The sequence below is a fragment of the Mobula birostris genome, chromosome 2, assembly GCF_030028105.1.
Source record: "Mobula birostris isolate sMobBir1 chromosome 2, sMobBir1.hap1, whole genome shotgun sequence".
NCBI classification, from domain to species: Eukaryota; Metazoa; Chordata; class Chondrichthyes; order Myliobatiformes; family Myliobatidae; genus Mobula; species Mobula birostris.
The window spans coordinates 190,568,366-190,583,166 of NC_092371.1; the positions used below are offsets into that span (position 1 = coordinate 190,568,366).

The following is a 14,801-nucleotide window of genomic DNA, read 5'->3' on the forward strand; positions in this document are numbered from 1 at the left end:
GCCTTACATGTGTACCTCCTCCAAACACACAACACCTCAAGACAAAGTTACCTTTAGATAACACACATAAAAGTTGCTGGTGAATGCAGCAGGCCAGGCAGCATCTCTAGGAAGAGGTACAGTCGACGTTTCAGGCCGAGACCCTTCGAACGTCGACTGTACCTCTTCCTAGAGATGCTGCCTGGCCTGCTGCGTTCACCAGCAACTTTTATGTGTGATGCTTGAATTTCCAGCATCTGCAGAATTCCTGTTGTTTACCTTTAGATATCCTTTTAGATGAATACATTGAAACATGGAACAGGCACTTACTCAATGGGTCAAATCTCAGAAGTTTACTCAAATAATCCAAGTGGCGAAAAGGGATGGAGAAAGGAGATGGCTTTCCCAACTGATAAAATGAGTCACAAGGCAGTTTGAATTTACTAACTATATTGCTAGTACTAGAATCACATAAAAAACACTGATTTTTCATTTTGCTTACTCTTCATCCTTTCCATATGTGGAACATTGCATATACAATCAAACATCCCAAATTTAAAGCAAATTAGCATCCATATTGCCTAAATAACAAAAGTGATCTATCTGAAAGTATTCAAAGAGGTACTTACTGGAAGGCAAGCTTACTTGGCAATGAGTCTTTCCAACTTGCAGGAAATCAGCATTATTCTCCTTCTCACTGATCACTCATTGAATTGTCAATTCAACAAAAAAACACTGAATGGAAGTCACTTACCCCCATTTTTTCTTCTTGTACTTGTATGCTATTTTCATCAATAAACCCAGATAATCACTTCTGCCACTAGGTCCTGATAACAGAGAGGTTTCATTAAAAAACAATGAAAAGCATACAAGAATTCTAGAACATATAATTTGTATCATTCAACTGAATTACGATACCTGTGTCAGAAATGGGAGGCAATACAGCAATAATACATAATACCCGGAGACCACAGACCGTCTTCACAACTTCTGCACTGACCATTTGCTAAAACAAATTAAAATAAATTGTAAAACAACTTTAGGTTATGATGTTATAAAGACCATAAAATATAGAAGCAGAAGTAGGCCTTTCAGCCCATCAAGTCTGCTCCACCATGGGCTGATCCAATTCTTCCAGTCATCCCCATTCCCCTGCCTTCTCCACATACCCGTTGATGCCTTGGCTAATCAAGAACCTACCTATCTCTGACTTATCCGATGACTTGGCCTCCACAGCCGCTCATGGCACCATTTCATTCATCTGACAGAAATAATTCATCTAGCACAAATAAATTATTAGGCAGTGATAATGACATCAATCTAAATTTGAAATAATGTGACCAATTAATCCTGCATTTCTCAACCTTTTCGCCCTGGAGGAACCACTGAAATCATTTTCAGGTCTCAGGGAACCCCTGCGTAAAAATTATTATATCTACACCTCACGGTACGTTAGCATGATCAGTAAGTTGTAGATATAATAATTCAAAAATAATTATCAATGCTCTTTTGAGTACAGAATGAATTTTTAGCCAACCTTTCTTGAAAAAATACAGGCTTAACCTACCTTTCTCAAAATTACTCTTTCTTTCCCTTTCATAAATTTTAAAAACTGGCTTAAGCCAAAGAGGGATTTAATTTTTCTATAGGCAGGTTTGGTAGATTTAATACAGGTTGTAAATTGATTTCAATTAATTCTATTTACAACATGAAAATTTATTGACAATGTTGAATCGTAAAGTTACTAAAAACCATAAGCCAAAGCAATCTGAATGAAGAAATAGCCTAAGACACAATATTATACAAGACTTTGAAAAACTATTTTCTTACTAAGTGACATGATCAGGTTCAAATGTAGGCCTAACATGTGAAACCTGTGCTTGTTTTTTGCTGCACCAATACTCAATTCTGGGGTAAACTTGAGATAAGCACACACAGATCTCACCTTCAACTGAAATGAGATGATCTCTATCCTTGCTCTTGATGCTTGTCAAACAAGATAAAGTTTCCTCACACATGCAGCAAGAAGTTGAAAATTGCATCAAAATGTTGCTTTCCTATGAATGCCAGGATCCTCTTCTTTCACAGAAATCCAGAACATGTCTAAGGGCAGGTCAATAAATCTCATCTTCTCAGGCTCCCAGGCTGAGCAGAAGATTCAGAGAAAAGATCCCTCACCCAGTCATACACTTGTGTTGAGAGGGAGGAAAAATTTTGTTCTGCAGTTCTTCTGGGTGGTTTTCAATAAGACTCGAGACCTTCTGATCCTTCCTCACTCTCAAGCCCATGCAGCAGTGGAAACATTTCAAGATTTCCCTTTGCTACTTGATTTTTCCAAACATTCAGTTTCCGTTTACATCCAAGAATTTTGTCACTTGAAGTCAAAACTTTTTCTCCAGGGCCTTGCAGACTTGTTCAACTGGTTCATATAATGAAAATTGTCTGCCAAGTAGGATAGCTTCTGCAGCCAATCTTCATTCTCAAAGCACTCAGCAAAATCTGGCCTACTATTTTCTTGAAAATACTCCTACAATTTACTTTTCAGTTCAAACATCCTGTTGAGAACTCTTCCTCTGCTAAGCCACCGGATTTCTCTGTGTAGCAGGAGATTGGTGTGCTCTTTGTCCAGGTTTTCACACAGTTTTTTAAACATTCTCGAGCGAACTAGTCTTCGTTTGATAAAGTTAACCATTTTTGTAGCACTTTTTTTTTCATTTAATGTGTTTTTGACATCAGCACCTCTCTGTGAAGAAAGCAGTACATCGTGACGTCAGGATTTTCTTTTTTTTAAACAAGAGAAACGAAACCTCTCATAGAGCCAACTATTGATGCAGCACCATCAGTACAGATGCCAACAGTTTCTCCAAGACAGACCTTCTGTTTCCCGATAAGACAACTAAATATTAAATACATCTTGGCCTTTGTTTTGGGAAGCACTTTACAACAGAAAAGTTTTCTTAATTTCACCATCATTTACAAATCTTACAAATGCTACATCATGGCATTTATTGGTGAACTCTGTTGACTCATCAACCCGGATAGACAAGCTATTGTTTTTCAGTTTATCACACAACACCTATTCAGCATCATGTGACATGTCATCACTACCTCGACTTATCGTATTGTTTGAGAGTAGCCGCCATCTCACCCAAACAAAAACCATGCAACAGCACACTCTCGAGCTACTATATGCTGATGACTGTACTCTCCTCATGCACACAGAGGACGTCTACGGGCTGCAGTCACAGTTAACCAAGGCTGCAAGGGCTTTTGGGTTAATGGTCAGTCTGAAGAAAACAATGATCCTCCATCAGAAACCCCTCAGTGGCATTTACAAAACTGAGGGCCATCCACTCACCGTGGTTAAGCAGTTCACCCATCTGGGCAGCGTCATCTCCAACGATGCAACAATAGTAAGGAACATTGGCAATCAACCCACCAGAGTTAGCAGTGCCTTCAGGTGCCTCCAGAAATGTGTGGAAGAACTACTAGCGGCGTCTGCCCACACAAATCCAAGTGTACAGGGCTGCAGTCATCACAACACTGCTATACAGCTCCGAAGTCTTTGCCTGCACAGCAAGCAAATCTAGTTGCTTGAGCACTTCCAACAGCGCTGCCTCTGTTCCATCATGGATATCAGCTGACAGGATTAAGCTTCCAACAATGAGATCCTGGTGAAGACTCAGCATTGAAGCCACTTTGCTGCTCAGGCAGCTCCACTGGCCAGGCCACGTGTCTTGCAATGACAACTCCAGGTTACCAAATGCAGTACTCTACAGAGATCTCTCCCAGGGCAAGAGAGATCATGGTGTCCTGCATGAAAGGTACAAAGACCAACTTAAGCAGCAGCTCTGTCAGGCAAACATCAAGGTCAACAACTGTTAGCAGCTGAATTGTGACAGAGACCGCTGAGCCACGCGCAGCCAGGGATTTTGAGGAATCCGGAAGAGTGACTGCTGAAGAGGAGCTGAAGGATGTGCCCGCATCTCAGCTGTTCCTGTGTCCCTATTGCTCCAGAGTCTGCAGATCCAGAATTAGCCTCTACAGTCACAAGCGAAGAATCAGCCATCATCATCGAGCATGAAACCTTATCAATTTCACGTACTGCATCTTGTCCTAGCATTTTACCCACTATAATTTTAAATGCTGGCATTACTGGGTTCTCACCAAATGTGTGACTTTTCCTTTTCAGGGTAATAGGTTCTGCTACTAAATAACTTACTTCTTGATCTTTTTTACCGACTGTGACTTTATTAACAAAAGCTTTCCTCTGTTTGTTTTGCGAAGAGCCATTTAAAATTATCAGCACTTTTATGTGTCATATGGCTGTGATTTGTAGTTAAGTGTCTTTTCAATTTTGCTGGAGCCATTGCTGCATTTGTTAGTTGTTTGCTACAGACTAGGCACAATGGAATAGGACAACTTGGATCACTAGTCCATATAAAACCCAGTGATACATAGCTTTCATTATAAAGATGAACTTTTTGTCTGTTGTTGCACTAGTGCAGTGAAATGACTCAGAAGACTATAATTCAAAAATCACCATGTTGGACCATCAGCTATGTCTGTAAACTGGTTAATAAAATATAAAAATGGGCAAATCCATTCAATGCTCAGAAAACACACTTCACGTTCCTCATCAGCCTACCATCCCCCTCTCCGTGCAAAACAGCGCGAAGCAATTATCAGCCTACCATCCTCCCCTCCGTGTAATACAATGCTCTCCAATTATCAATGGTCTCCCCTATTTCACGTCAAAAACTGAGAATAGACTCAACCAAATAAACATGGTCCTACTGTGTGTTGCCACACTGGGCTGAAAGACTTCTAATGAGATTGCTAATGGGTCTGCTTGGTCACTGCCCACCACTGCGAGCACTAACATTGCGCAAAGTTCAAAAAAATGATGTTTTTTAAATCACAATCTCTCACGGAACCTTGGTGGAAAAGCCCTGGATTAAAGACTAAGAACCTGTGAAACCCTCTTAATCAGGGATCCCAATCATATGCTGCAGTTTCAACATTTTTCCAGGCAAATATCATTTGTTTATCTTGCTTTTTCAATTAAATATACAGTACATATAATTTTCAGGAAAGATTTCAAACCCTTATTTTTGATAGACATCTAATCCAAATAGCCCTAAAACCTCTAATTATTTGGATTATGTACAATAAGAATCGCTTTATCTAGTAATAGCGCAACAGCATTCTACATTCCAATGTATGAATTAGGAGCAGGATTAGTCCACTTGCCTCTGTTCTGCTCTTTGACAAGATCATGGCTGACCCAATAGTAACCTCAATTCTGCATCCCCATTTATTTATCAAATACTTATTTACTTCTTTGAAATATGCAACCCCCTTATTTTTAAATAGCCCACAGTCCTAATTCTTCCACAAGGGGAAATATCCTCTCAACATCTACCCTGTTATCATAATATACCAGTCAGATATAATTATTCATTAAGTGCACAGGTCCTCTGTGGATTATGAATGCTCAACAGATAAAATCAGAATTAGGTTTATTATCATTGATGTACACTCAATGGCCACTTTATTAGGTATGTTAATGCAATCTGTATGTTAAAGCAAATATCTTATCAGCCAATCATGTGGCAGCAACTCAATGGACAAAAGCATGCAGACGTGGTCAAGAGGTTCAATTGTTGTTCACACCAAACATCAGTATGGGGAAAAATATGATCTAAGTGACTTTGATCATAGAATGATTGTTGGTGCCAGACAGGGTAGTTTGAGTATTTCAGACACCACTGTTCTCTTGGGATTTTCACGCACAACAGTCTCTAGAGTTTACAGGGAATTGTGCAAAAAACAAGAAACATCCAAAGAGCAACACACACAAAATGCCAGAGGAACTCAGTAGGCCAGGCAGCATTATGGAAAGGAGTACAGTCCACATTTCAGACTGAGACCCTTCATTAGGAATATCCTCAAGAAGGGTCTTGGCCAAAAATGTCGATTGTCTCCTCTTTTCCTTAGGCACTGCCAGGCCTGCTGTGTTTCTTGTTAATGAGAGAGGTCAGGGGAGAATGGCCAGAGTGGTTCAAGCTGACAGGAAGGTGACAGTACTCAAATAACCATGCTTTACAAAAGTGGTGTACAGAAAAGTATCACTGAACACACATCCAATCTTGAAGTGGATGGGTTACAGGAGCAGAAAATCACGATCATCCCGGTACTCAGATGTCACTTCATTAGGTTCGGGAGGTACCTAATAAAGTGATCACCAAGTGTATATATCATGAAATTTGTTGTTAGAAATAAGCATTTGGGATAGATTGTGAGAGATCTGCCAGCTGCTGGGGGTGGGGGGGGGGTGGTGTTCTGGTATCTGGTATCACCAGGTGAGAATGGGGCCATACACGTCTTCTCTCTCCATCCACACCAAGCAGCAATAATCTGCGTCTGGATGAAGCTAAGCAGACATGAAAGTGTTGAGCTATTTCACTCATTTCCTGAATCAATGAGGTTGGCTGGCAGCCACTCTTCCCACACCTGATCACTTTCCTATCATAGCCATTTCTGTGATTCTTTCATATGCAAAATTCTCGTTCATTTCCAATTTACAAACAATTTGAGATTTGGACAGTTTCCCAGATTGGAACCTTGTCATAACCTAGGAAAGCCATATCCTTTCTTCCTGTAATAGTTTTTGCTATCAATATATACAAGGAAAGAAACTTAAAAATAAGCTCCGAAAAAGTGCTGTAGTCTAAGAATGTCCAACACCATAGGTGTTCTTTTTCACATGATCTGGTCTCTATTGGGTATACTGGGCAAAGCTTATAACGGAAGAATCTCAATACACGAATACACTGTTCAATGCTTCACAGTATAATTTAAATTTTCCAATTATACGTCATCTGTACCTGCCTTATTGTTGTGATACTTGAAATTTTTCACCAACACTTTTAAATGCAGAAATACTTCTTTCCAAGCCAAATTCTTACCTCAAATGGCTTATATAGTGACATCTTAGAATACAGCTCAAGTCCTGCAGCAATAATGCCGGGTACGGATTTCTCACCACTATAGTCAACAACTTCCTTGTTTGTTTGAAATATCTTAATCATTGGAACTTCTTGTATCTAGGAAATAACAATAATTTCTTTAGGCTTATTATGAATAAACAATTATTTTGTTCTCCTCATCAAAATCAGCAAGAATAAAAAGTGAAAATGTGGCAAAGACCAAGATTAGAATACTGACATTTTACTGTTCATCAAATTAGTGAACCTGAAACAAGGAAATTATTACAGCAAAATCCTTACAGTTACAATGAATGTTTTTAGAAGCAATCAAGAAAAATGAATGATGACAGAATAAATGGGCAATGGCCTTAAATGGAAAGAATGGATAAAGGTTAATTAAAAATTGTAACATTAGCTATTTACTGGAATCTTGTACAACATGGCCTTTACAAATATAATGTTTTTGCTTGAATTAGCTGTTTGTTACATTGAAAGGATTTAAATGCATTGTTGAAAGCAAATCATACTGCTTAAGGCTGGTGAGTACAAAGACAATTGAATGAGCTCAGATGATTAGTAAAGTTGAGCAAGAGTTGTAGTTGCTGCATTAAACAAGGAAAAATAAATCACCAAGAGCACATACTACAGGAAGGAATCTAGAGAAGATCAATGATAAAATCAGATCAAATAAAGTGATGAACTTCTTGACAGCTGAAATGGTCTGAAAGACATCTACTGACTTATGTTGCAGTGATGCAACTGAAAGGACGGAAATTGAGAAGAAACATGCACGCAAGTAAACACGGTGCCAAGGAGACTGAAGTGTGGGAAAATTTTAAATAGTGAAAAGCCTATTTCCTGATTTGTTAGACCCAAAGTCTTGAATGACTGCCATCCAGTGGCTCTGACCTCGCACATCATGAAGACCCTAGTCCTGGCTCACATCCGACCCTGGTCAGATCAGCCCTCAGTCCCCTGCAGTTTGTCTACCAGAAGCACATGGGAGTCAACAATGCTGTCATCTACCTGCTGAACAGAGCCTACTCCCATTTGGATAAGAAGGGCAGCACTGTAAGACTTATGTTTTTTGATTTCTCAAGTGCTTCAATACCATACAGCCCTCTTTGCTTGGGAAAAAGCTCCAATGAATGCAGGCTGGTACTTTCATTGCATTCTGGATAATGGACTACCTGACTGGCAGACTGCAGTTTGTGTGGCTTCAGGGCTGTGTGTCAGACATGGCTTTGACAACACTGAGGCCCCTCAGGGGACAGTACTGACTCCTTCCTGTTTACCATGTATACCTGGGACATAACAGAGTCATATCATCTGCAGAAATTCTCAGATGACTCAGCAATAGCTGGGTGTATAAAGGGAGGGCAGGAGGATGAATACAGGCCCCTGGTGGAGCACTTTGACGTGCAAGTTGAATTATCTGCAGCTCAACAGTAAGACAAAGGAGATGGGGATGGACTTTAGGAAGACTGAGCCTGCACTGCTCCCTGTTACTACTGATGGTGAAGATGTGGATGTGATGAGGACCTACAAGTCCCTGGGGGTGCACCTGGATGATATATTTGCGTGGAGCACCAATGCGGAGGGCCAAAGTCACCTCTACTTCCTGAAGAGACCAAAGTCCTTTGGAGTACAGGATTCCCCCGCCATCCGAAGGTAGAGCGTTCCTATGAAATGGTTCGTAAGCCGGAATGTCGTAAAGTGAAGAAGCAATTACCATTTATTTATATGGGAAAAATTTGTGAGCGTTTGCAGATCCAAAAAATAACCTACCAAATCATGCCAAATAACACATAAAACCTAAAATAACAGTAACATATAGCAAAAGCAGGAATGATATGATAAATATACAGCCTATATAAAGTGGAAATTCTTTTCTGCAATCATTGCACCGTCCACCGTAGCGAAAATCTCACACAAGCGCTCTCGGTAGAAACACTCGGCGCAAGCGCTCTCGGGGGAAACACTGCGCAAGCGCTCTCCAGTAACCTTTAAGCTATGAAGCTGCCAAATCATACCAAATAACACATAAAAATACACAGTCTATATAAAGTAGAAATAATGTATGTACAGTGTAGTATCACTTAGCAGAATCGGGAAGACAGTGAGCACACTGATGATGGTGTGTTAGGCTGAGTCGTCGGAGGTTGGGGTGGTGGGACACTGGAGTGTCATCTCATCGTCGTCTGTTTCCATCAGGGCAGGCAGGTTGTCTTCTTCTATATCTACCTGCCTCGTTGTCGAAGGTCAAGGTTCGTCGTCTGCTGTGGCAGGCTTGAAAAATGACAGTATGCTTGACTGCTTAGCCTCGCGCATTTTTCTATCATAAAGTTCTTTGTAAGGACTCAAACCATCCTGCAAATATGCCCTAAACCTACATACCCTTTCAAAATTAAAGTCGTACTTCTCTGCAATCATTGTTGTCAACTGCAGTGAAAATCTCACGCAGTTGCTTCACGTTCAGTTCCTCAATGACTTCACTTTCGGTCTGTTTACTACTGCATTCGGTTTCGATTGTTATCCTTTCCTCTTCCAATTGCATCAGCTCTTGGTCATGAGGTGCCAAAACCTCTTCAACATCATCTTCGTCAACTTCCACAAGCCAAACTCACTTTGTCCTTACTTTGTTCACCACGATCGAAACACTTAATTATGTCTAGTTTTACGCTAAGTGTAACACCCTTACGAGCTCTTTTAGGCTTTTCCGATACCTTAGACTCATCTTGCTAACGGATGCTCAAAATAAATTGACATAAAGCACAGATGCTCACAGGCAGGTGTTTAAGCAATGCCGGCTAGAATGCAGTTCCGAGGGAGGAGCTTGGCCGCTCGGGGTGCGCACTGCCTTTCTTCGTGGCTACCTTTTTTCGTAACAGTGAAATCACCCGTTAGCGAAAACAGGTAACTAACGTAGGTCTTTCATAACAGCGAGGTGTCGTAAAGCGAACATCCAAAAAGCGGGGGACACCTGTATGCAGGCCTTTGCTTCACATGTTCTACCAGTCTGTTGTTGCCAGAACAATCTTCTATGTGGTGGTATGCTGAGGCAATGACATCAATACGGGTGGTGCCAAAAGGCTCAATAAACTGATTAGAAAGGCTGGCACTGTTATAGGATTCAAAATGGACACACTGGAGGCTGTGGTAGGACAAAGGACCCTATGGAAAATCCTGGCTATTCTGGACAATGTTTCTCATCCTCCACATGCCACCTTGGCGAAACAGAGGAGCATTTTTAGCAATAGACTAAAATAACAACATTGCTCCAAAGAGCACTATACGAAGTCATACGGCCATAAGGCTCTGTAATGAGTCAACCTGTAGCCAGGGACGTGATGACCCCATCCTGTTAGACTGCTTTTAGTAGCTTTTTAAATTTATTCTTCTTACTCCTCTTCTAATATTGTATATTTGTGAACCTGCAATACTACTGTGACACTGTAATTTCCTTTGAGATCAATAAAGTATCTATTTTCTAATGACTATGGTTGCATATTTTCAAATACTGTACATGTGATGTTGCCCATTTTGTGTCTATAAACATTTACAATTATATATATATGCTCACCCGAAATCGACTGGCTAATACAAGATTTACTGTAGAGTCTACAGCTGCAAGATGAATCTTTCCCTTGGTCCGCCTTGCTAATTCAACAACTGCATTAGTCCATGTAAGTTCTTGACTAAAAAAAAAATAGCATTTGTTGTCTTAGATACTATATCATAAAATTGCAAGAATAAAACTAACATGTTGGCACAATATTGATACAGAAATAACTTTTAAAAACTAAAACAATTATATTACAAACATATTTTTCTTTAGAAATGCCCCTTTAGATATTGTCCCTCATTTAACAAGCATTTTCAATGTTTTGTTTCAGAAGTTATTTATCCTTTTAATATACTGTTATATTAACTGCTCAAATACATTTAAAAGGCTGATCAAAATTTTAAAATTGCAGATGCTGGAAATCAGAAATAAAAACAGAAAATGCAGTGGATTTTGGTTAATTAGGCTGTTGGTTAATTTGGGCAGCGACTTATGTGGGACAACTCTTAAAGGACAAAAATAAATGGAGAAAATAGCTGGGATGCCCTTTGCTTATTCTGGATAATATGCCACTTAAATGGGGCAGGAGACTGCTGCTGAACATTTTCTAACTAGCATCAGTCACCTGCACGTCATGTGGCCATTAGACACTACACCATGCTTTGAGCGAAGAGCTTTTAAATAGTGTCATTGTGTGAATTTATGTTCAAAAAGCAGTGATTACTGTCACTGAAAGGTCGTGAGAAGTAAGCAGTAAGACAATTTAGAACTGTTTTGCTCACTGTAGCTTCAATCAATCAGATTCGGAAATGCCAGAAATGGCTGGGAATGAAAATGAAACGATTTCACTACTTCCAACAAGTGACAGCAGCCACACCCCGGAACACTGCTTTGACAGTTGGGCCAAACCAGCTGAGGGGAGCTGACAGGTCCCATATGCTGATAAGATAGGGACATGCCTGTCAGCTACGGCAGACTGGGTGGATGAAATGAACAATGAGATCCACTGGCCAGGAAGGCGGTTCTGTAACGCTACGTGAAGGGCATGACAAGGCAAAGGAGTCATCATGGTCATCCACTGCAACGAGGGAAGACCCCCGTGATGAAATTTACTCATCCCATTGGACTTGGACCTCTGAGATCGAGAGTGGAACTACCCCAGTGCAACTGTTTTCCCACTTTGGAAACTCTCCACACACAGGTTTCCTGTCATTGTCGAATATGATGGACAACCACCAATAGTATTGGTAGTGTTCCAGTTTGTTCTGTATTTCATTTAAATACTTAATTTGTTACTCAGTTAAATAGTAGTTTGTCTTTTTTTTTAATACATTTTTAACCATTGCCATGAAATTTCAGCTAATTGGGGCAGCCACTTAATTGGGCCAAAATGTACTAGCTCCGATATGTCCCAATTAACTGAAATCCACTGGGCTGACAAACTTCAGCATGTCAGACAGCATTGGTGGAAAAAGTGATTTTTTTTTTAGGTCAAATACCCATCATCAGAAGTGGAGAGCAAAAAATGTTAGTTTTAAGTTGCATGGAGGGTGGTGGAGGGATTGTTAGAACAAAGAAAGCATTTCTGATAGGGTTAGGCTATGGTTGTTGTGGTTGAACATTGGTGAAACAGTTAGAGAGAAAGGAAACAAGTAAAGGGACATGTAAAGGTTGCAAAATCTAGTTCAGAACTATAGGGAAGGCCAGATCAAGTAATGCCAATGGAGAAAGAAAAACAGTAAATATTACAGGTGGATAACCACTAGCAGAAGTTTCATGGCAACTGATATAGAGGAAAAGAAAACAGACTTGAAATAGTTTAATTTGAAGTCCTGAGGTCAGCATGTTTACAGATGAAAGTTGATCCTTTAAGATTACATTGGGCATTAAGGCCAATGAAAAGTAGGCCAGGGCGAGGGTGGAATGAAGAATTAAAAGTGACAGGCAATTGAAAGCTCAGTACTGCTCAGACAGAGTCAGTTATCAAGAATGTGATAACAGCACATTTGGAAAGCGGTGAAATGATCGGACAAAGTCAGCATGGATTTGTGAAAGGAAAATTATGTCTGACGAATCTCAGAGAATTTTTTGAGGATGTAACTAGTAGAGTGGATAGGGGAGAACCAGTGGATGTGGTATATTTGGATTTTCAAAAGGCTTTTGACAAGGTCCCACACAGGAGATTAGTGTGCAAACTTAAAGCACACGGTATTGGGGGTAAGGTATTGGTGTGGGTGGAGAATTGATTAGCAGACAGGAAGCAAAGAGTGGGAATAAACGGGATCTTTTCAGAATGGCAGGCAGTGACTAGTGGGGTACCGCAAGGCTCAGTGCTGGGACCCCAGTTGTTTACAATATATATTAATGACTTGGATGAGGGAATTAAATGCAGCATCTCCAAGTTTGCGGATGACACGAAGCTGGGTGGCAGTGTTAGCTGTGAGGAGGATTCTAAGAGGATGCAGGGTGACTTGGATAGGTTGGGTGAGTGGGCAAATTCATGGCAGATGCAATTTAATGTGGATAAATGTGAAGTTGTCCACTTTGGTGGCAAAAATAGGAAAACAGATTATTATCTGAATGGTGGCCGATTAGGAAAAGGGGAGGTGCAACGAGACCTGGGTGTCATTATACACCAGTCATTGAAAGTGGGCATGCAGGTACAGCAGGCGGTGAAAAAGGCGAATGGTATGCTGGCATTTATAGCGAGAGGATTCGAGTACAGGAGCAGGGAGGTACTACTGCAGTTGTACAAGGCCTTGGTGAGACCACACCTGGAGTATTGTGTGCAGTTTTGGTCCCCTAATCTGAGGAAAGACATCCTTGCCATAGAGGGAGTACAAAGAAGGTTCACCAGATTGATTCCTGGGATGGCAGGACTTTCATATGAAGAAAGACTGGATGAACTGGGCTTGTACTCGTTGGAATTTAGAAGATTGAGGGGGGATCTGATTGAAACATATAAGATCCTAAAGGGATTGGACAGGCTAGATGCAGGAAGATTGTTCCTGATGTTGGGGAAGTCCAGAACGAGGGGCCACAGTTTGAGGATAGAGGGGAAGCCTTTTAGGACCGAGATTAGGAAAAACTTCTTCACACAGAGAGTGGTGAATCTGTGGATTTCTCTGCCACAGGAAACAGTTGAGGCCAGTTCATTGGCTATATTTAAGAGGGAGTTAGATATGGTCCTTGTGGCTACGGGGGTCAGGGGGTATGGAGGGAAGGCTGGGGCGGGGTTCTGAGTTGGATGATCAGCCATGATCATAATAAATGGCGGTGCAGGCTCGAAGAGCCGAATGGCCTACTCCTGCACCTATTTTCTATGTTTCCATGTTTCTACCACTAGCTAATGACTAGCAGCTGAGACCATAATCACCTACACTCTCCTAAAGCCTGATGCACCGCTTACGTGAAAGTGTTGACGTTTAGTTACTGTTGCATCTGAAAGTTGTTAAACCCCCTTGGCCTGTGAAAAATTGTGAAGGGTGATAATGGCTGTATTTCTATGTCTGTCCATAAAATGGTTAAATATCGATCAATATATTATATTGAATCTTATAATATGCTCAAATATTGTATCCTTTTTTAATGCATGCATTTCTAAATGACGATAAACGAGGACTGAGTGCCCTCATAATCTAATCTAATATCTGTGAACTGACAGGATTGTTTTTGTTTCCAATTACCTTGAACAGACTATAAACTTTATACAGGACCAACCAGATTCCTGGGCCATCATTACATACCTTGACTTCTCTGACTTCAAGTGGTATGCAGATTCGTGTTCCTCCTCTCAAGAGATGAAGTTATTACATCAACCAGATTCCCAAAAATACTCAGACTCATTCTGTGTTTGTCAGGTAAACACCAATATTGGCACCAAAGGACACATCCGCATGTACTATTACGAGCAAAACAATTTCTCTCCAGATAGCTATTTACCACTTTGCTTCAAAATATGAACCAAAAGATGTCTTTATTAATCATGTTTTAACAAATTAATTCAAAGCTGGGCAATCCTGCAAAATATACCTCACATGAACAGCACTTGGGGCGCCATGATAGTGAAGCAGTTTGCGCAATGCTATTACAGCTCAGGGTGACTGAGTTTGTATATTCTCTTTGTGACTGTGGGTTTTCTTCAGATGCTCCGGTTTCCTTCCAAAGGTGTATGAGTTGGTAAGTTAATTGATCATTGTAAATTATCCTGTGATTTGGTTAGGATTAAATATGGGATGTTGTGCAGCACAGATTGTTGCACCAGA

General features: G+C 40.6%; 1 protein-coding gene across 1 annotated transcript in view; it reads right to left on the reverse strand.

The window, feature by feature from the left end:
* The window catches only part of LOC140211075 (protein disulfide-isomerase A6-like), a 45,664-nt gene that overhangs the window by 16,923 nt on the left and 13,940 nt on the right, over positions 1 to 14,801 (reverse strand). The window contains exons 7-10 of the mRNA XM_072280508.1: positions 10,555 to 10,669; positions 6,951 to 7,088; positions 898 to 985; positions 734 to 806 (exon numbers count right to left, since the gene is read on the reverse strand). Coding sequence (XP_072136609.1) covers positions 734 to 806; positions 898 to 985; positions 6,951 to 7,088; positions 10,555 to 10,669 — 414 coding nt within the window. The remainder of the gene's footprint in view (positions 1 to 733; positions 807 to 897; positions 986 to 6,950; positions 7,089 to 10,554; positions 10,670 to 14,801) is intronic.